Below are 23,774 nucleotides of genomic sequence, written 5' to 3'. Positions count from 1 at the left end.
TATATGTCAAATATTAATATATTACATTATATTCTTAACATAAGAAGATATAATAAATTTTTCTCTTTTTCATCCTCAAACTTTCTGTATGTTGTCTCATAGACTTCATTATTTTTAATGAAATTGTTCCTACGATTAGTTCTTCAACTCACTCATTCTTTAATAGTAAGTTATTTAATCTCTAATTAATTTTAATTGTTTCTTCAGTGGCCCTTTATTTAACATAGTTTTTATTGCATTGTGGTCAGTAAAGGATGTGTATAACATTTCTGCTTTTCTGCATTTGGAAGGTTTTTACGTCCTAACATATCAATTTTTGAAAAGGTGCCACACATAGCTAAGAATATGTATGTTATACTTTTTTCCTGAGGTCTATAAAATATATTTTTTCTAAAATCTTATTTAAGCCTTTAAATTCTTTCTTGTTTACTTTTGATTAGATTTTTTAGGGCTAATAGGGATACAGTTAGGTCCCCAATATAGTTTTACTGTTTCTCCTTATAATTAATTTTTCTTTCAGTATTTAGAAGCTATGCTATTTGGAACATGTATGTAAAGTACTGAAATCAATTCATTTTATCATGTTGTCTGTTATGCTTTTGACTAATCTCTCCCTGAATCTTTCTTCTCTCTTCTACTCTTTTTTACCTCTTTTTGTTCCTATCTGTATCCCTATAGCTCTGTTGAATGAACATCTTTCTAAAGTAAACTTTTTGAGTGTTCTGTCCTCTTTTGACCTGTTTATATGAAAGTAAAGTTCAAGTGATGCCTGTTCCCTCAATTCCTTCCATGTTCATATGTAGTTTTGTTTGTGCAATTCATTATAAATTAGGTGTTAATAAGTTACTCCATCTTTTTTCTCATTTTTTCACTGTATCCTCCCCTCATTTAATTTTTTTTATTATAGCATCTTCAAAACATAACAAAAATATTTATAGGTCTTCTGATTCAATTGGCCACCTCTATGATATATATGATCCCCTTGTGATATTAGGATTCCAAAAGAACCCATTTAAAGTCCCCCCAAATTAGAATGCAAATAGTTCATTCTTATAAAGTCCTTTCTGATTGTTCACTTGTGATATCTTCTTATTTTTATTTTTCTCTTAACTCTTTTGTTTATACTTCAATGTGTTCCTTTTCATCATTTTTTCATCAGGAATATTTGAAAGTCCTCTATTTCACTATTTTTTCCTTGTAGGACTACTTCATTGGGTAAATTATTCTTGGTTGTAGACCTTTGTCTTTTTGCCTTTTGCCTTTGGGAAAGGCACTCGTACTCCATGTTCTCTGCTCCTTTACAGGGATAGCTACAAAATCTTGTGTGATCTTGACTGTGGTTCTTTAATATCTGAATTCTTTCTTTCTGGCTGCTTGCAGTATTTTTTCTTTTGTCTGGAAGCTCTGGATTTGAGCAATAAAATTCCTGGGAGTTTTCATTTTGGTGTTTCTTTTAGAAGATAATTAGTGGTTTCTTTCTATTTTCATATATTATTCTAATATGCCTGCCAATTTTCTTTAATCATTTCTTGAAATATGATATCCATGGAGGGTTTTTTGGTCATAGTAGTCCTATGATTCTTAAGCAATTTCTCCTTGATTTGTTTTCCAGGTCCATTATATTTTATATGAAATATCTTACATTTTCCTCTATTTTCTCATTCTTTTGATTCTGTTTTAAGAATCCTTCTCTTCTGGAATCATTTATTTCTATTTGATCAATTCCTATTTTTAGGGAGTTTGTTACCAGAATAAAGTTTTGTACCTCTTCTGTCAAGCTGTTAATCCTTTTTCTAAGTCACTCCTCCATACCTCATTTCTTTTGTAATATAGTTTTTAAACTCTTGAATCATTTCTTCAAAAAATTCCAATTTTTCTTGCAGACAAACTTTTTTTTCTTTTCCTTTGAGGTTTTAATTATAGGTGTTTTAGAATTATTCTCTTCTAGGTTTGTCTCTGGCATCATAAAAGTCCTTTCTTATTTTTTTTTTCTTTGCTCATTTTTGTTTCTGAGGCTTCAGGAATTTAGTTCTAGGTCTCCCCTTTGTGGGGATCAAATCAAGTTGAGGATCTTTCCTTTGCCCTGGAGTCTTTCTTTAGGCCAGACTCTCCCTTTCTTCAGGGTAGGATTTCAACTCATGTCTTTTCCTTTACGAGGATACCAAAGTTCTCCTCTCCTGTGATCAGCCTTAGTTGACGCCCTTTAGATGAGGAGAGAGAGAGGAAGGAGAGGCCTTTTCTTTAATCCTCAGTTAAATCCAAGGTTGCCCTCCTCTGGTGGAATAACCTAGTTGAGGCCTTTTCCATGAGGGGAAAGGAGAAGGAGTAGGGACTTTTTTATTTTTATTTACATTGGTATATTAAGGTTATTTTCCTCCACAACACACTAAGGACCTCCCCCCCCACCCCCACCCTTTTTTCCCTCTCTAAAAGCATGTGACACAGAGGGTTTTTTCCTCTCTCAAACTGAGGGAGCTTTTCCCCCTCTTAGTATGGTAAGAGGTTTGCGGGGTTTTGTTTGTTTGTTTTTACCTTAGCTGAAGTCTTTCACTTCCATTTTTTTCCCTTTGGGATACTGACCAGGAGGCCCTTCTCTTCTCCTCCTGAGAGAAGCCTTTCACTTTTGCCCCTTAGGGTGTTAGGGACCACATTTACCACTTGTCTAAAGCAGGAATGAGTTGTTTGGTGATCAAGTTGTTTAGTGTTAAGACAGAACTGAGCTCTACTGCTTCCTTCTACGCTGTCATCTTGGTCAGTTTCAAATATTGAAATTGAGTCACAAATAGAGGAAGAAGGAAGATGGGAAATGGAGGGGAGAAGGAACCACCAAGACCTTACGGCAGAACTCCTAATTTATCCGCCAGCCACTGCTACCTTGATGACTAGCTAATTCCCTATCCCTGTGTTAATCACCAGCAACCTTGGAGTAAACAACCCCCAACCTCCATGCTCTAATCTCATCCCCATCTTCTTCAGTCCTTACCCTTCCCTGTCCTTTTCCAGCTCTGCCCACTCCTTCCACCAGGTCCTTTGGAATTCCCATTCTCTAAGGAACACACCCATTCTAGACCCCTTCCTTTCACTCCTTCCATCTACTTGGTTCTATCTGACCTCGCCAGATAACACTACACTACAGTTAACTAATGCTCTGGTCTCAAATCCTTTCCCCCCTTGTCCTATCTACCATTCACCCCTTGCCAAACCCCAACCCTAGATTACTCCCACTATCCAACTCCTCTGCTCTTCCTCATGTTTTCCCAAGCACAGCTGGATGAGGCTGACTGGATACACTACAAAGTAATGTTATCAAACCTCAACTGAGCCCTTACTACGTGCAGCATGGTATCTTTGTATTCCTCCCCGATTCCTTATCCTACTCCCTACAGAAGCTATTATAAACCCTCCCTTCTTTCCTCAAGCCTGTCACCCTATCAACTGAGGACCCTGACTCTTACTAAGAAAATTGAGACCATTGGCTAGGAGCTTCCTCTTCTCTCCTTTTCTTCATCCCCAATCCCCTTGACATTATCACTTGTTCTTTCCTCCAGTCTCTAACAATGAAGCAATCCTCCTCCTCCTCCATAAGATCAACCCTTCTACAAGGGCTCTTGATCCTCTCCCTCCTGTCTTCTCCACCAAAATGCAAATTCAATCACCTCCCACCTCCAATTTTCAAACTCCCTATCTACTAGTTCATTTCCTCCTATCTTCAAACATACCCAAATGACCCCATACAAAAAGAACTTGCATTAGATCTATCATCCCTTCAAGCTCTCAAAAATCCATATCATTCCTCCCTTTCTCAATTAAATTCTTAGAAAAAGCTGTCTTCACTCACTGTTTCCATTTCCCCTCATCAACCCTTTACAATCTGGCTTCTGACCTAATCACTCACCTGAAAGTGCACCCCTTAAAGTTACCATGAATCTTTTAATTGCCAAATCTGATGGTCTTCTCCCACTCCTCTCATCCTTATTGACCTCTCGGCAACATCTGCTGACACTGCTGATCACCAAGCTGGATATTCTTTCTTCTCTGAGTTTTCTGGGACACTATTTTTTCCTGGTACTCCTTCTCTCTGTATAACTAACCACTCCTCAGTCTCCTTTGCTGGACCACCATCTGTGTCATCCCTCCTAAATCCCCCAAGGCTCTCTCCAGGACCCTCCTCTCTCTCTACACTTTCTCTCTTGTTGACTTAATCAACTTCCAAAGGTTTGCTGTTGTTGTTGTTGTTGTTGTTGTTGTTGGGTCAATTCAATCATATCTAACTCTTCATGAGCCTATTTCAGGTTTTCTTGGTTTGCCATTTCCTTCTCTAGCTCATTTTACAAATGAAGAAACTGAATCAAATAGGATTAAGTGACTTGTCCAGGGTCACACAGCTGATAAGTGTCTGAGGCCAGATTTGAACTCAAGAAGACGAGTCTTCCTGACTGCTGGCCCAGCATTCTATCCCTGTACCACCTAGCTCAAAAGCTAGTTTGAGTTCAAAACTCATCTTTGTGCAGATGCTTCAAAGATCTATACATCCAGTCTCTTCTCTATTGCCTGAGCTCCAATTTCACTTCATTAACTGTCTTTTAGACATTTCAAATTAGAACCATCTCAAACTCAACAGTTCCAAAATAGAACTTATTATCTACCCCCTCAACCCCACTCTTCTATCAAATTTCCAGTTTCTATTTAAGGCACCACCATTCTTCCAGGCTCCCACATTCACAATCTCAACATTATCCTTAACTCCTCCCTTACACCAAATATCCAATCAGTTGCTAAATCTTGCCATTTCTACTTCCATAATATTTCTCACATACACCCCTCTCCCTCTCTCTCTCTCTCTCTCTCTCTCTCTCTACATGTATATATATATATATGAAACATCACTCAAATATATATATATATATATATATATATATATTTGGTGAGGCAGTTGGAGTTAAGTGACTTGCCCAGAGTTATACAGCTAGTGAGTGTTATGTGTCTGAGGCTCGATTTGAACTCAGGTTCTCCTGACTCCAGGGCCAGTGCTCTATCCGCTGCACCACCTAACCGTACCCAACACCCTTTTCTCTTTACTCACAGAGCCACCACCTTAGCTCAGGCCTTCATTGTCTCTCTCCTGAATCATTGCAATGGCTTCATAATTGGTTTCCCTGCCTCATTTCTCCCCACTCCAAACATCCTCCACATAGCTGCCAAAGTGATTTTCCTTAAGATCCAACATGTCACCCCTCTACTCTATAACTCCAGTGGCTATCTATTGCCTTCAGGATAAAATATAACTTCCTCTATTTGGCAATTAAAGTTCTTTACAACCTGGCCCCAACCTATCTTTCCTACTTCATTACATATGTTGTTCAGCTGTTTCAGTCGTGTCTGACTCTTCATGACCCCATTTGGGGTTTTCTTGGCAAAAACACTGAAGTGGTTTGCCATTTCCTTTTCCAGCTCATTTTACAGATGAAGAAACTGAGATAAACTGTTTTAAGTGACTTGCCCAGAGTCACACAGCTAGGAAGTGTTTGAGGTTGGATTTGAACTAAGGTCTTCCTCATTCCAAGCCTAGCACTCTATCCACTGCACCACCAAGCTGCCTTTACAGATGTTCCCTTTCCTGTACTCCAAAATTCAACTAAACTGGCCTTCTCTCTGTTCCTTACAAATGGCACTCCATCTCTAATCTCTATGTTTTTTCAATGGCCATCCCCCATGCTTGCAATGTACTCCCTCCTCACCTCCATCTCAGAGAATTCCTCATTTCCTTCAAAATACAGCTCAAGCATCATATTCTATATGAATTTTTTTCTGATCCCTGAAACTACTAATATCCTTCCTCCCTATTTGTATTTAATTACCTTGTACTTCTCCTGTCTTTATTCTGTATATGTTAATTCTATATATACTTGTATATGTACATGTTAACACCCTCAAAAAAAGTTCAAGCTCCCTGAGTAAAAATTATTTCATTTTTTGTCTTTGCTTCCCCAATACCTAGCACAGTGCTTGACACATAATAGGAACCTGATAAATGTTTATTCATTTAATTGACTAAGTGACATGATAACTGGCTTCCAATATCTGAAAGGTCATCAAATAGAAGAAGGGACAGACTTATCCCATGAGGCTCCGGAGGGAAGAATTAGGACCAATGGGTGGAAAGTTACAGGTTTATGGACTTCAGCTTAATACAGGGGAGAACTTTCGAACACTTAAAGCTATCTCCAAACAAATGGGCAGGATATCATGAGAGATAGTAGGGTCCTAATCCTTTATGGGTATCTAAATAGTTGTTTGATGACCACCTGGATGTAGGAGGGATTCCTGCCCTGGGTAAGAGCTTGGACTAGATGACATGAGAGTGACATTGCACAGAATCAAAAAAGGTCAAAACTGAAAGGGACCTTAGAAATTGTCTAATTCAACTCCCTCATGTTATCTATGAAGAAACTAAGAGCACAAAAGTGAAGTGACTTACCTAAGGTCATAGTGGCACAACTGAGACGAGAATATAAATCTCCTAACTCCTTACATCACCAGCTGGCCTTTAGGTTCCTTCCAATGTTGAGATTTTACGATTTTATAATTCCATAAAAGAAACTCTCAAGGAAATTGAAGAACAGTTCTTTTCACCACCTGTTAACACTAACCATGGTCACCTTCTAGGCAAGGCCTCCTGCCAGGTAGTCATATCTTCATTATCATACCCCCATTTGCTTACCACAGTTCTGTTGTCATATGCCTCTAACAGCTCAGAATGGGGCCAGAAGGACAACCTGTTAGGACTGGGGCAATAAGGATTGATAAGGGGATGGGAAGAGGGAGACAGTGGAACTCTTGGGTACTTTACCCATCTTGTCTCTTCACACAATTGAATTCTGCTGTCCATTTGCCATCCCAGCTTAGGTGAAATGTCACTCTCTGAACAGCACAAGCCAAGTTAAAAATTAGTTGCCATATTTTGAAATAGATGAGAAAAGGCTGATTTAAGAGAAGGGGTAAACACTCCGTAGTTTTTGAGGTATGTCAGTTAAGAGGATGCTTTTCACCAGCCTGAAAAAGGTGTCCTGCGGGGCAGCTAGGTGGCGCAATAGATAGGGCTCTGGCCTTGGAGTCAGGAGGATGTGAGTTCAAATCCAGTCTCAGACACATGACACTTACTAACTGTGTGACCCTGGGCAAGTCACTTAACCCCAACTGCCTCACCAAAAAAGCAAAAAAAAAAAAGTGTCCTCCTATGGTCATTTTTTTTGTAGATATAGACAAAAAAGCCAGGATTGCCAGAAAAATCTGAGGCACAAACTGTATTAGAACTTAAGGGCTCTGGTTTCCTACATTGATAACTTGTCACAGGATACTCCTGTTAAAAACAAAAAACATCCACCACCCACTAGCTGATGCATAAAATCCCTACATTTAAGGCTTCAAACCCTGTTAAGATACAGGTCTCACTGAAAAGGAAGCACTGTAAAATACTATCAGATAGAGAGGAGGAGTGCTATACTACTCTTAGGAGGAAGAGATGCTGCTCCAAAGGAGATAGAGACTCATTACACCATGGACAAATAACACTATTCAACAGACTAGGTAGGGGCTATATTTCAAGATTAATATCTCCTATAGCATTCAGACCCTGGCCCAGCACCCTGTCCTTTCCAAGTCAAATGTCCTGAAAAAATCTGATCTACTATGTAACCATAATTATCCATATCATCAAGTGAAGCAGGATGATCCAAAACAACCATTAATCCTTACATTTTTTTCCTTGCTTATCTTTGACCTACATCACGTGATTTATTTTGCCACAGATTAATTCTCCAAATCACATTTGGCTTAGGTTAATATTTCATATTAAAATATGTCTAAGGATCCTCATAAATATCTGTTGGATGAATGAGTATGCAGTACCTGATGGAAGAGAGAAGACATATGCTTTTTTTTGGGGGGGTGGAGGTAGAGGAGTGGGAAGGAAGGGAATCAGCCCAGTTTAAACTCTTTCCCAGATAATCTGTAAGTGATGAACAGAGAACTGTTCTACTGTTTCCACATTGTCCCTACCACTTTGGGTCCACTAGGGAATAGTGGGTTCAAACTTCTTGTGTGAGCATAGCTAATCCCCTTCAGCTGTCTAATAAACACTTAGGGGAAAAAACAATGAAAGCATCTATGCCAGAGATTGGTCTGGCAGATGTAAATAAATCCCAAAGACTCTGATCAGTTCTCCTACAAACTCAATGCCCTGGGTTCAAAGGACTTCACAGTCAGATCAAGTACTTACCAGTCTGTGACTAAGACCCTAGCACTGCCCTGTGAATGGTGAGACAGCTTGGGGATGCATTCAGGCATCCTTACCTTGTTCTCTGGTGGTGCTGCCGGCTGCTGCTGCTTGGCGATGTTCTCAGACAGGCACCAACACACCCTCTTCTTTTGCTCTTGTGAGTATGCTTCCAAAGTTAATAAGCACTCCGCCTTCTGACGTCAAGGAAAACAGAAAGAAGATTATCACCAATGCCCTGTTGCTGTTTAGTTCTAAGTATCCTAGACCCTGCACCCATCTCTGAGAGAAAGCAGCAAGTGTCTGTTAAAAGCCACAAATGCACATTAATCTTGGGTGACCCAGAGGCTGGGAAGAGGAGTTGGGAAGCTCACTGATTCAGAGGCCAGCTGGCAAGCACCCTAGAAAAGGCTGGGCTGGGGGGGGGGGGGGGGGGGGGGGGTTTTCAAATCCCCCGGGGGGGAGGGGGGGCAAACGGGAGAAAGGGGGGGGGGGGGGGGGGGGGGTGCAGTGAGGGCTTTTCAAATCCCCAGAGAGTAAAGCAGTGCAATGAGGTAGAGAGCAAATGTCAGTGAGGTCATACCATGTGACAGGCAGCACAACGGAGAAGGCTGCTGGAGTAAAATCTGAAGAATGAAAGTGCTTGGGTATTTCGTACCAGTGTTGTGAAAGGCTAGCCCCACCCCCCAGCCCAACAGTGATCTTTCTTGGTTCTAAACTCTAAGGGCATTTATTGTCTGCGTAGCTCCTCTACAAGCCTGCTAGAGTAGAAAGTCCAAGATTAGAAGCCAGAAAGCATGGATTCTAATCTCAGTTTGCCCAACTATCTGTGTGACCTTAGGCAAATCACTGAACCTACTGGAGCATTCATTTCCTCACCCTCAACATAGACAATATAATCTAACTCACAGGTTGTTATAAGGAATAAATGAGACCTACATGAAAGTATTCTGTAAACTGTAAAGGCACTATTCAAGTAAGGTTATTATTCATCTTGTACCTCCTACATGTTGTTAGCAAATTGCTAATTAATACCTATATTTTTATTACACTTTTCATAAGTTGTACACTTCTTTGTATGCCCCACAGCACAATGCTAAGCACAGAGCAGCTACTCAGTATTTGGTGAATGACTGATAGGGACTTTGGACATAAGATTAAATCCAGACGTGAGGGCTGGGTGAGCGCTAGGACTCCTGAGGGTATTCATGTGATATTGATAAAAAGGTGTTTAAAGTTTTTGGAAGAGTCAATGTCAGAATCACATTGTCATAGATCACAAGTGTCCTTCCCCACAAAGCCTGAATTAAGTCATTAACATTACAGGGCTATGATTTCATAAGCAAAGATTCAGAGCTGAAAGGGACATAAGATGTCATCTAGTCCAATCTCTTCACTTTATAGATGAGGAAACTTAGGCCCAGAGTAGTTAAGAGACTTACCCAAGGCCACACAGACAGTAAGTAGCAGAGTCGGGATCTGATCCCAGGTCCTCAAGCATTTTTTCTACCTGTACCATGAAATCAGATAGCTATTCAAAAAGTTAGGCTAAAACTACACTTGAGTGGAAGCAGCAGGAAAGTCTAGATGACATCTTAATGTCTTCTCCAGTCCTGCCATTTTGGGTGCACAATAAACAACAGATTCTTTAAAAAAAAAAAAAAAAGAAGAGCGATCTGAGGTGGTTCAATAGTCAATATCAACACCTTCAGTAATCCAACCCGTTAGAAGATGATAACTCCCAGTTTCAGTCTTTCCAAATGTACCGTTCATTTCATATCAAAAAACATTCAGTCACATTCTAAGCAATATTAATTTTTTTCAAAGAACAAAAGAAAGAGAAAAGAAAATCTCTCTATCCAGATTTAGGGAACTGTATATCTTTAGTTTCTTGAGTGAGGCTTCCCCAGTGTAAAAGACCAGCAAAATGCTGATATCAGTTAAGCTCCTAATGTCAATTGTGATATCCTCCCCTGTTAGGAAAGGGGATCATTCTGGTGGCAACTGATTGGGAGGAAAACTTTTGAAATCTACAGTGTAGATCCCAGTGAAGGAGATGGGGAACTAGCAAAAGGACAGATCCTTCCTGTCTTCCATGGTATCCTCTGCTGACTGGATATGACCTAACACCCGATCTCCTCCATTTCTCTCTTGGGAAAAATTTACCTGCCAGGATTTCATGCAACGCTTCAAAATACATTAAGGTTTCTGAAGCAAGGGAGCTGCATCATTTACTGGGCAGTACTGATGTTCTTTACAGAGTAGACCCTAAAAGTAGCAGGAGCTCAAATCATTTAAAAGAAAAATCAATTGGGATCTAATAGGCTTAAGAGCAAGTGTAGAGTCACCTGGTGGTCTGCTGATAGTTTCATGCACAACTGCCCTCTAGCAACAAGTACTTGGCAGTTCCTTTTTTAGGGATGCTACTAGATAAACTGCCTGGTCTCTCACAATAAGAATGATGCATCTTCCCTCAAATCTCAATGCAAAACCCTCAAGAGTTTTATCTATTCTCTTGTCCTTAAGCAAAACGGATCTTCAAATACTTGTAATGTAAACTATTAATTCAGGGAAACTGAACTACTAATAATTCAACATTATGTTAATGTGGGCTCCTGACCTTTTAATGACCCCACCTTCCAGGTCCACCACTGAAAATGCTATTTCTTCTGGGAATGTCAAACCTGGAGCACTAATTGAATTAAGTGATGTCTCTAATTCAAAAGAATTTCAATACAATACAGTTCACTGTTACATTGGTTTTGATAAATAATATTGATCAAATCATAAACATATAAATGCACAGTTAGCCTATAACCTTAATCCTGTCACTGACATCAGCTTTGTAAAGGGGTTTCCCTGTATTCCTAAGGACATCTGCAAAGGATTGACCCTGCTCCCTTTGAATTTGGCAGTTTAGAAAAAACATGATCAGGGTAGCTAGGTGGTGCAGTGGATAGAGCACTGGCCCTGGAGTCAGGAGGACCCGAGTTCAAATCCAGTCTCAGACACAACACTTACTAGCTGTGTGACTCTGGGCAAGTCACTTAACCCCAATTGCCTCACAAAAAAAAAAAAAGAAAAGAAAAGAAAAGAAAAAACATAATCCACTTCCCTTCAGAAACAAGAGAAAACTCTTGAATTTTCTCTGGCTTAGGAGCAGCAGCTGCATTTTGAGTTTTAATGAAACCCCAACCGCCCATCCCAATACATGGGTCCTTCAAGCACTGCCAGTCATAACTAGCTCACTTATTGATTAAATAAGGGAAGTTATAAAAGTCTAAATAGTCTCCAATCTCCCCACATCTCCACCCACAGGGAGACCTTCACCCCAGAGAAAATGGGACAAGTGACACTTGCTTGCAAAGCCTGGCAGAGGGGAATATAAGTTTAAATCTACTCTCGAGAACTAACTTCTTCTGATGTATCATCATAATAAAATATAATTTACCGAGATCCTAAAAATAGACTTGAAATCATACCATCAGAGAAGAAAAGTTAAATAATATATTAGAAAACTTGGACTAAGAAAACAGGTAGGAAAGAAGGTATTTATCACTATATATATATATGTGTGTGTGTGTGTGTGTGTGTATATATATATATATATATATATAAAGGCTTTTACACAAATAAAATTAATGCAAAAGAAAAGCTATCAACATGAAAAAAATTTTCAAATTAAATATCTCTAATAAAGGTCAGACACCCAAAATTGACACACATCTGAAAGACGAAGAGCAATTCTCTAATACACAAATATACAAGTTGGTTTGGTACATGATCAAAATGTTCTCAAAAGAAGAAATACAAATTATTAATAACCATTTGAAAAATTGTTCAAAATCACTAATAAAAATGCAAATTACAATCACTATTACCTCATAACCATCAAATTAACAAATATAGGAAAACATGAGAAAATTCATTATTAGAGAGGCTATGGAAAGACAGATGTGCTGTTTTACTGCTAGCAGAGCTAAGAATTGACTCAACTCATCTGGAAAACAATTTGGAATATGCTAGAAAAGTTATTAAACTGTTCATCTCTTTGATACATAGATCACACTCTAGGACTACCCCCAAGAAGATTCATCTATACAAAAAAAATTACTCATAATAGCTTCGTCATTACCAAAAAAATGGAAACAAAGGATGTGCCCAATGATTAGGGAATATCTGTGCAAGGTATTGCATGTGAATGTAATGAAATATTACTAAAAAATCAATTTCACAAATATAATTTTGGGAGAAATGTGTATAGCTGTCTCCCTAAAAAAAGATCTGAGGGTTTTAGTGGGCTGCAAACTCAAAAATAATTTTTTTGTGCATTTTTTCCATTTATTTATTTATTTTTAGTTTTCAACATTTACTTCCACAAGATTTTGAGTTCCAAATTTTCACCCCATCTCGCCCCTCCCTCCACCCCAGGATGGCATGCATTCTGAATACCCCTTCCCCTAGTCTGCTTTCCCTGCTATGTCACCGCCCTTCCCCTTCTATTTTCCTATAGGGCAGAATAGGTCAAAAATAATTTAGTAATAAAATATGACATCCAAAAAAAGAGGCATAGCTTCCAGAAATAAGGAGAGAATAGCTCCTCTGTCCTCTGCCTTGGTCAGGCAGGAATAGTGGAGTAGTGTTCAGTTCTGGGTGCCACATTTTAGGAAGGACACTAATAAGTTGGAAAGAACAACAATTGGGATGGCCTTGAGTCTATAACATATAAGAATTAGTTGAGGGAACTGAGGTTGTTTATCCTGAAGAAAAGAAGACTCAGTTGAGAACATGATAGTTATCTTCAAAGAGTCAGTCAATAAGCATTCATCAAGCACCTACTATGTGCCAGATACTGTGTTTAGTGCTGTGGATATAAATATAGGGGGAAAAAAAGGACAGTCCCTGCCCTCAAAGAGTTTACAATCCAATGGGGAAGATAACATACAAAAGAAAGCTGAAAAATCCAGGGTGGGAGTGGGTTGTGAGAGCTTCCTGAGGTATGAGGGAGAACTCAGAGAAGTCCTAGTGTTGTGCAGCCAGGTGAGAAATGAGTGATTGTTAAGTGGAAGAGGCATTAGATCTGCTTTCTCTCCTAGTTCTCCTATAACCTGTTAGACCATTCTTCAGTCTCCTTCACTGGATCATCATCTAGGTCACATTCCCTAATTCCAGGTGCATTCCAAGGCTCTGTCCTAAGTCCTCTTTGTTTTTTCTCTACACTTTCTCACTTGGTGACTTCATGAGTTTCCATGGGCTTATTCATCATCTCCATACAGATGACTCACAAATCTATATATGCAGACCCACTCTTTCTTCTGAGTTCCAGTCATACATTGCCAACTTTCTATTAGTCATTTTGAACTGGATGATCTCAAATTCAACATGTCCCTAAAAGCTAGTTCTTTTTCTTCCAAAATCAACTCCTCTTCTGAACTTCCCTATTTCCATAGAGGGCATCACCAGTACCCTTTCAGTCACCTGGTCTTGCAACCTTGGTGTCACTTGACTCCTCATTTCCCCTTACCCCACATATCTAATCAGTTTCCAAATCTGCCATTTTTAACCTCCACAACATTTCTATGTAAGATTGGGGACTTCCACCAAAGTTAATATAATCACAGAGGCCACACCTAATGATTGAATTAATCAATCAAAAGTATAAACCAGATATAAACAATTACTTAATTAATTTGAAGGGAACAGAGTTCCTTGATTATTGGGTAAAAATAAATTACACCAAACCAGATATACCTTGTGAGTGGCTGGAAGAACCAAATACATCTCTCAACCTATGTATAAAATAGTAAACCAGTTCAGAGTCACATCAGTGTTTCTTGGTGGAGCAGCCACCATTGTCAAACCCCTGAGACAGAATTGCTCGAGAGAAAGAAAGTTTCTCCCCACCCCTCACCTCCCACCCCCTGGCTGACCATATTAGTTTGGGAGATCCTTAGGTCCTTTCAGAGGTACCACTGGTAACCAGAGTATGTAACAGAATCTAGCAGAGTTAGCAGGAATAACCATAGAAGTTGGGAGGAGACCAAGCAGCAACCTTGATATAGCCAAGGCACAAATCCTTGAAACCTGGCAGACAGCAATCTCTATGGACAACTTCATGAAGACTACATCAAGATAGAAAAGGACCTCTGGTAACCAGGAATTCGAGTTTACCCTTTGACTACAGGTTTTTCTACACATATGCATCACTACCATTGTACTCTAAGATTAAGTTCACTCTTCCAGGGTCTTCTTGTGTGTACAGAGGGAAAGTAAGACCCTCATTTGAAATGGGGTGTTTTATAACTATTATTCTTGCTCTGTCTTCTCAGCAAATGTCCTTTTCTTAAAAGCTAACTGAAGCTACTAGCTGATAATTAATAAAGAAGCATACAGGTGGAGGCCTGTGAGCAGCAATACTAGAAACCCTAGATAATGAGGGTTGGTTATCCTTAGAATCCAAAAGGAAAAATAGCCTGAGGATCTGGCTCACCAGTGAGAATGAGTATTAGAGAATTAGTTCCAAAGGAAGTGTTACACTCACATACATCCCCCTTCTTCCTGTTCATATAACAATCACTCTGGTTTAGGCCCTCAGCATCTCTCACCTGGATTATTGCAGTGGCCTCCCTATTTAGTATTCCTGCCTCCAATTTCTCCTTATTCCCATCCATTCTCCACAGAGCTGCCAAATAGATTTTCCTAAAGTACAATTCTATTTCATATCCTCCCTCTTTCCAATTTAATAAACTTCAATAGTTCCTTATTACCTCCAGCATCAAAGAGGTTATCTTTCTGACATCTAAAGCTATTTACAGTCACTTCCTGTACTCTCTGGTGAAGCCAAGATGACCTTTCTGTTTCTCTCACTCCTTATCCCTTATCTCTACGACTGCACTAACCATCTTCCATGCCTGATAGGAACTCCCTCCCCACTTCTTCCTCTTGGAATCCCTGGCTTCCTTCAAAAACCTACTCAAGTGCTATCTGCTACACACAGCCTTTCCAGGCCTCCTCAACATTAGTGCCTCCCCCCACCCAGGGCTATTCTATATGTATTTGCTCTGTATCTTTATGTACACATATCATCTCCCCATTCAATAGAAACTCTTTGAGGACTGAGATTGTTGTAGTTTTGTCTTTGTATCTCCCACGTCTAACCAAGGGCCTGACATACAGTAGGAAATGCTTCTTGATTTACTGTCAGTTTGTTGAACAAAAACACATTAAAAAAAAAAAACACACCTCTATACCAACAAAAATTACTTCTCACTTTTTTGTGTAGGAAAGGACTAGTAGAATTTTTTTGAACATTTAAAGAGTTTGAAAGAAGAAATGGTCAAATTAAGTGCTTCACAGGTCTACTGAAAGAAATATGCTTTTAACTTTAGAACAGGAGGCTAAATGACACAGATTGCCAATGCCAAGGTCACAGCAATTAGAAAAGGTGACAGTTGATGAATATATAAAGTTGCTCAGGGTATAAATGAATCTCGGAGACTTCTTTGGACAGGTTACAAAGAAAAAAGATAAGATACCTAGAGAAAGATATTTTTGTACACATCATTTGATACAAGTTCAAGCAGTGACCAATACCTTGGTACAAGACACAAGAAGAAATGGTTCTTTGCAATATTTTATGTTGATCAATTTGTCCTACTAATGCTTAAAAAATGAATATGCTGTGAAAAAGAAGACATTTTTAAGAGAAAAAGAATTCTTCCATAATAATTATCATACCTGTCTATTGAAGCCCCAAACTGAAATTTAACCTAGGTCTCTAACTTAATATTTTGTTTCTTTTTCTTGGCTTTATTCCACACAAGTAAAATTGGTTCTTTTTTTTTAACTGAAATACTAATTTAAGTCTTGTAAATAGGTAAAAGTAAATTCATGCTAAGTAGTTTGTAAAAAAACATGAATTCATTCTTTACTTTTAAAATAACTGAATATGGCATCATAATTCTGCAAACAGTTGTTCTTCTCAATGAAGTATGTGAGAATCAAATGGGAAAAAAAGATGTCATTAGCTCTCACACACATACACACACACACTCTGCTAGCATCTGAGAGTCTACAGAGAAATAAGATGTACACATCTAAAGAGCTGTGCCTCCTCAGGGCTGAGGTGGGAAAAGGAGTATAAATTGGGTCCCTTCCTTTCAAAGTAATCATCACTGACAAATAAGCTGGGAATAAATTTAAAGGAAAACCTGTTCACAATCCAGATAAACTGTAACCTGGTCCAAAGGCAACATCATGATACTCTGGTGAATGCAAAACTTTCCCAAGTCATTTCCTTGGCAAAAGAGAAACACTCTGATAAGAGATAAAACATTTTGCTGGGCCCTCTGCTGTTTCTCCAGCTTCTATTGTTTGGAATTCTGATGGTGGTTACAGCTTTGGTTGCCAATACGGGTAAAGAAACAATCAAGTTGTGATTAGCAAATACTGAAGAGAAGGATGCAGATGGTGCTAAGGGGACATTAGCCATTTACCCTAAGATAAAATGGTCAGTCACAAGTATTTCTGCCGGGTGCTCTATACTTGGATTATTTGCACTTCTTTGAAAAACATGTTTTCCTAGAAGCCTTCCCAATAAGATCAGTGGTAAAGCAAGGAAGTCCATTATCACCACTATTATTTAATACTGTATTAGAAATGCTTGCTATAGCAATAAGACTATGATGTATATATGATAGTATACTTAGAGAACCCTAGAGAATCGATTAAAAATCTAGTTGAAACAATTAACAACTTTAGCAGGATGGTTTTAGGAAAACGTAAAAGTTTTATATAAACTGATGCAAAGTGAAGTGAGCAGAACCAGGAAAACATTATACATAGTAACAGTAATATTGTAATGATGATCAACTGTGAAAGACTTAGCTACTCTGACCAAGACAATGATCCAAGATAATTTAAAAAAAAATGTTATCCACCTCCAGAGAGAGAACTGATGAACTCTGAGTGCAGACTGAAATATACTTTTTTCACTTTCTTCCTTTTCTTTTTTTTCCATAAGTTTTCTTTTGAAACATGGCTAATATGGAAATATATTTTACATGACTTCACATGTACAAGTGATATAATGTCACTTCCCTTCTCAAAGGGCAGGGGGGAGGGACAAGAGGGAAGGAGACAACTGGAACTCAAAATTTTTAAAAATGAATGTTAGAGGCAGCTAGGTGGCACAGTAAATAAAGCACTGGCCCTGAGTTCAAATCTGGCTTTAGACACTTGACACTTACTAGTTACATGATCCTGGACAAGTAAATTAACCTCGACCGCCTTGCCAAAAAAATAAAAAAAAAAAGTTAAAAAAAATTTTAAGCAATTGGTAAATATTTAATGAAATAAATATGTTTTTGTTTTTTTTTTAAAGAAAGCATGGTTTCCCTCCCAGAGTAAGGCCATTTTTTTTTCTATCAAATAAATGACAGCTAGTAAGTGACTGAAGCCAAATTTGAACTCAGGTTTTCTTGACTCCAAGTCATATCCACTGGGCCACCTAACTACCACAAAGACAGTCTCTTAAGGAGTTTATATTATGGTTGCTGTTGTACACTCATTTCAAACTCTCTGTAACTGCTTTCGGGGAGTGGTTTGTCATTTCCTTCTCCAGCTCATTTTACAGGTGAGGAAACTGAGGCAAACACAGTTAAGTGACCTGCCCAGGGTCACACAGCCAGCAGGTGTCTGAGGTCAGATTTGAACTCGTAAAGATGGGACTTCCTGACTTCAGGCCCAATGCTCTATCCACTGCGCCACCTAGTTGCCCTTTAATTTAGGCTAATTCTCTTGTTCTCTCTTTCATGGGAAAAAAACAAAAACAAAAAAACTGACACTGAGAATATAGAGAATAGCTCTTTAGTTTTCTACACAATCAAACAAGTTCAGACTGAAGGGACCTCAGAGGGCATCCAGTCTAACGCTCTCATTTTACCAGTGAAGAAACTGAGGCCCACAGAGGGGAAGTAACACCCAGGGTCACACCGATATTAAGTGGGTAGAGCCCAGCTCAGGTCTTCTGACTTCAATGTTCAATGTGCTTTTTTTTTTCTCCTATACTATCCCTCCTCCCCTCACTGAAACCACACATCTACTACAACCCACTCATCAAGTGACCCCTTAGCTTTCTATTCTCTCAGACAAGGAAGTCCCCTCCCTGTTTCCCCAATCTCTCCTCATGGAAAGGATGCCTTTCATTGTTCTGATCTTTTTTGGTTTTCTTCTTTCTCTGGACTTTGTTTATTTTCTGAATGTTTTTGTGGTGACCAGAACTGAATTTTTAATAAAAGAAAGCAGAAATATTGCTTCCTAGCCCTTGCTTTTTAACAGTCTTTCTAACATATCCTAAACCTCATCAGTTCTTTCTGTAATTGCTTAAGAGTGACCCATTTTTAATACTATGCAAATGAGACAATGCCCTTGTATGTTTTAAACCAGAACAACAATGCTGATCATAGAACACTGTTCCATAGGGCTGGTCTTGCATGGCTGGTGATTGTCAGAGACCGAAATCCTCTTTCAACCTTCCTGCAGTCTGAAGCACTGCCAGGTTCTGTTTTTTTGTTTTTGTTTTTTTGGGGGGAGGTGGGTTGTTGTTTCTTTCTTTTTACTATCTTGCTGCCACGGCTCTGCAGGTCACCGGGTGGTGGTAAATTAAAAGAAAGCACTAACCTTACCATGAGTTGGAATCCAAAATTCAAACACAGCTTCCCTGGCCAACTTCAATGAATGTTTATGTATTACGGCATGCTAAAGCCAGGCATAGAATTTTACCTATCTCCTGGGTCTATGATGGCTAAACAATACTTCCCCAAAAGGTCAAGACACAGGTACCAAAGGCATATTCAGGAGACTTCAACACACAATTTCTTGATTGGGTAACAACTGTATCTTTGCCTCACACCAACATAGGGAGCATCTAATATTTTATTCCATATAATGAAAAACACATGATTTTATCTGTTTGACAGATAAAAGCTCTAGTTTCTACTACATATAATCAATCAATCAATCAATAAGCATTTATTAAGTGCCTACTATGTGCCAGGCACTATGCTAAGTGACAGGGATTCAAAGAAAAAATTTCTACCCTCAAGAACCTTATATTCTAACAGGGAAGATAATGTGTACATAATATATATTAATATAATTAACAATATCAATTGTGTTACTAATATACTGAATAGCATATTAATAGCATATATAATATTTTATAATATATTGTATATAATGTATACACACACGGAAAATACATACAAAGTAAATACAAGGTAACCTTAGAGGGGGAGGCATTGGCAGCCTATTTTCTACCACAGGGTAGAGAAAAGAAGGGAAACTCCTTGACAGCCATTCTGATAATGTGTCTAGCCACTTGAAACTACTATATAGGCTAAACTATGAGTTTCTGGACTCTCAATATAATTCATTTATAGAAACTCTTCCTGGAAAATCCTGAGCCACTCATATAAAAGAAAATATTCTCTCTCTCTCTGTCTCTCTCTCTCCCTTCCCTCTTTCCCTCTTCCCTTTCCCTCCCCTACTCTATCTTCTCCCCCCTCCTTTCCTTTTCCCTCCTTTCCTTCTCATCATTCTACCTTTCCCCTTCATTATAATTACTATTACATTAAGAGAAAAAGAGATTATTCTTTGGTCACTACAAAATTTCCATCCCTAAATCCCTCTGTATCAGATTAACAGAGATGGTCTCTGTACATCAGTGAAGGGAAAGGCCCAAAACCAATATGTACTCATCAATCATTAGCAGAGTGGCAGTCTATAGGCCCCTAGAGATCAATAACCCAAGGAAAAGTGTTTTTCTTTGTGAAAAACAAATTGAGCCCAGCAAAATGGAATTTTGCTGACCATTAAAGAAATTAAGGGTCTCTGTGCAGATGCCACCCAGGGGAATCAGAATCACAGAATCATAGAGCTGGAAGGGACCTTGAGAGGTCATCTAGTCAAATCTACTGACTTCAAAGAAAGTGATTCTCTAAACCATCCAGAAAGAATGGCAATTTTTTTTTTTTTTTTGCTTTTTGGTGAGGTGATCAGGGTTAAGTGACTTGCCCAGAGTCACACAGCTAGTAAGTGTTAAGTGTCTGAGGCTGGATTTGAACTCAGGTCCTCCCGACTCCAAGGCCAGAACTCTATTCACTGTACCACCTAGAAGAATGGCTATCTTGAAGCTCTTCCAGGAAAGAGATTCCACAGCCTCGCTCATTGTTCTATTCTAATGCTATTACCCAGCCACTAAACGAGTCCTTCCTTATATATAACTCAAATCTGTCCTCCTTTAATTTGGGACCATTTCTTCTTAGAATCCACAGATGTTAAAGTTCAAAGGTGCAGTTAGAACTAAGAAGTATAGTGCAGAGAGTGCCACTGGACTGGGAATCAGGAAGACCTGAGTTAAAAGCTTACCTCAAATACTAGCTGTGTAACCTGGACAAATCATTTAACTTTTCTCAGCCTCAGTTTCCTCATCTATAAAAGGAGGATAATAATAGCACCTACCTCATAAGGTTGTTGTCAGAATCAAATGAAATAATATATGTAAAATGTTTTGTAAACCACAAGGTACTACGTATAAAATAATAATAATAATAATTATTATCATCATCATCACGGAGACCACCTAGTTGAAGCCCCTTTCTTTTACAGAAGCAGAACCTGAAGGCAAGAGAAGAGAAGCTATTTGCTCAGTCACACATGCTTGACAGAAGCCAGAGCTATCCAATTCACTGACAACTGAAAACAAAATAAATCAAGCCCCGAGTATTTATTAAGCACCTACTACGTACTTGGCACTATGCTGACCTTATATTTGAAGAGCATTACACTTTTAAAATAATTTTACATCTATTACCATTTTAATCCTTTTATCATTTGTGTTAGGGAGACAATGACAAAGGTAATCACTATGCCTCTCTTAAAAAATAAAAAAAACAAGGCCCACAGAGATTAAACATCATACGTAAGCTCACACTTCTACAGCTCTTTTTAGGTTTCCAAAGTGCTCTTCAACCAGCCCTGTGAGTTAGTGCAAGCATTATTATCCCAACTTTACAAGTAAAAAAATGCAGGCTCCAGGAAGAGACTTGTCTGTAACCGCTCTAAAGCTAGGGTCACAGCCAGGATTCAAACACATTATCTCTCGATTCCACGTTCAGCCGCCTTTCCACTGAACCACACTGCCTCACAAATATGCTATGGTAGCAGAACTGAAGGGCCTGGACTACAGGCCCCGTACGCCAAAGGCCACCCCTCACTGAAGAATAAAAGGCACCACTGCTGCGCCCCACTGCTCAAGAGGATGACCCCAAATAGAAAGTACTCACCTCTGCCAAGTAGAGTACACAGAATTTCAAGTCTTCTGACAAACCTTCAGAGGAAAAAAAAAGAAAAACACTAACATTAGATGCCACCCAAGAATGCCACTATTTTTCCTAAAGGCAACAACTTCCTAAAGCCTACAACAGGCAGAGTGCTCCCCACTTGTCTACGGGGTACACAACTTCCAGCTGCCCAGCTCTCTGGGGGAACAGTACTACATGCACCAAATGACCGACGACAACCCTAGACAACAACATGCATAACATATGTCTACAAAAGTTAAAATGACATGATTAGGCCAAAGAAGAGACCAAAGGGAAGACAAAGATATGACAGGTAGGAAAGGAAAAAACAAAACAACAGGCAACTGTAGAGAGCAGAGGAGGGCTAAGATATCCCAGTGTAAGTGTCTAACTTAAAAATTAAGTAGGAGGCAAGATCAACTGAAGATCACAAAGGGGCTCTTTAGAGGCCACGGAACACACCTACCACAATGCAGAGTAGCCATTAGGAGTACAGAGTTAAAACGGAATCCACATCAAGGTGGCAGCAGGCCTGGCCAAGGGAGAGAGGGTGTTCTGGACTCAAAAAAAAGAGTCCTCTTCTTTTGATAAAAATAACTCTAGAGAACGGAGGCGCATGAATTATCAGAGCAGGATTTAAATACCGTTTGAGAACATCCAATTCCTTTCATTCTGATTCAGTTTTCACTAAACAACTTTCTGAACTGTCATTTAGGTTTCCTGAATGTGCTGGCCCACTGAGGTGAATGTGTCTTATGCAGAACATTAGTCACAGTCTGTAGAGGTATATCCAACTATAAATTAGTGAATTAGCCTTCTGGTTCAAAGACCTTTAATAAGTCCCTACTGAGCACATAATATATTGGATGCAAATTCCCTACCCTGGCATTCAAGGCCCTTCATAATATGGTCCCAAATTGCCTTTCATCTCCTACCACTTCCTTACAGGAACTCTAATTCCATACAAACTACTCTCCTCTCTATCCCTGGAATGGTTTTCTTGCCTTCCTGCCTTCCACCTTGTCTTTATATGCTGTGTCTCTTCTCCATCTATCAAAATCTAATCACCCCTCAAGGCCCAACTCAAATCTCACTTCCTTTGTTCATGAAGCCTTCCCTAATTCACCTTGCCCATCACATGTTCTCTCTTATAAAATACCATGGCATTTACTATCTAGACCCTTTTATCTGACACATAAACTTCTTCGTATTACAGCTATTTTAACATGCATTTGCCTTATGCCTCCGACTGGATACAACCAGACTGAAGTCAGCATGAAGGCAGAACTATGTCTTGTCTTTCCTTTTATCACTAGAAGCTAACATAGGGAGAGAAAGTATGGTATAATGGAAAGGGCACTAGCCTTGAGTCAAGAGATCTGTGTTCAAACAGCACCTCAGACACTTACTAACTGTGACCATGTGCAAATCACAACCTCTCAGTATCTTACTTTCTTCTATTGTAAAACAAAGACAATAATACTTGCAAACAGTTGTAAGGGAAACATTTTTTTAAATCTTAAAAGTGCTATATAAATGTGAGTTGCATATTAGTATTATACAACAGTTGGACAAAAAGATTTTAAAAAGCATATTGAGGAGGATGACTTGCTGTCTGCTACCCTCAACCCAGGATGGGACCCAAGGAGGTGGCCCTCATCTATCCTCTGGAAATCTTGACCTTGGAAGTAGAGAGAGAGAGATGAGCAAATGATAGGTACTTCACCTCAGAGATTCCCACAGGTTGGAACTTGAGCCAAGTTCCCAGGCTTGAGCCCCTTCCCCCCCCAAACACACATACTCCCCCCTGGGATGGGTGGAGCCCCAAAGAAACAGCTGGAAATTTCCCAGCCCTCTCCTAAGAGAATAGAGGCCCCATTCAAGGAAGGAGCATTGGGGGAGGGGGGAGGGGGAACAGAAAAAGTGGGGGCAGGGAAACATGGATCAGCTCAGTCAGGCCTTAGAGACAGGAACACAGTGCATTGTGAGACAGATTTGCTGCAGCAACTGGTGTAGAGCACTGCAGAGACAGGAAACGTCACAATGGCTCTCTGAGAACCGGAGATGTCTCAATTGTTAGAGCCAGTCCTCTGCCTGTTGCCATTACAGCCCTGCTCAGTCACTCAGAAGTCCAG

The 23,774-nt window shown here is 39.3% G+C and overlaps 1 protein-coding gene across 3 annotated transcripts in view; it reads right to left on the bottom strand.

The window, feature by feature from the left end:
• RGS3 (regulator of G protein signaling 3) overlaps positions 1–23,774 on the bottom strand; it is a 147,672-nt gene that overhangs the window by 70,839 nt on the left and 53,059 nt on the right. For all 3 annotated transcript variants that reach the window (XM_027869730.1, XM_027869737.1, XM_027869731.1), the window contains exons 9-10: positions 21,622–21,665; positions 8,353–8,472 (exon numbers count right to left, since the gene is read on the bottom strand). In XM_027869730.1, the coding sequence (XP_027725531.1) occupies positions 8,353–8,472; positions 21,622–21,665 (164 nt within the window). The remainder of the gene's footprint in view (positions 1–8,352; positions 8,473–21,621; positions 21,666–23,774) is intronic.

Source organism: Vombatus ursinus, unplaced genomic scaffold (genome assembly GCF_900497805.2).
Source record: "Vombatus ursinus unplaced genomic scaffold, bare-nosed wombat genome assembly UNPS02014793.1, whole genome shotgun sequence".
Classification (NCBI taxonomy): Eukaryota; Metazoa; Chordata; class Mammalia; order Diprotodontia; family Vombatidae; genus Vombatus; species Vombatus ursinus.
The sequence above is the reverse complement of the archived record's forward strand: the minus strand, read 5'-3'. Positions and strand labels throughout refer to the sequence as shown.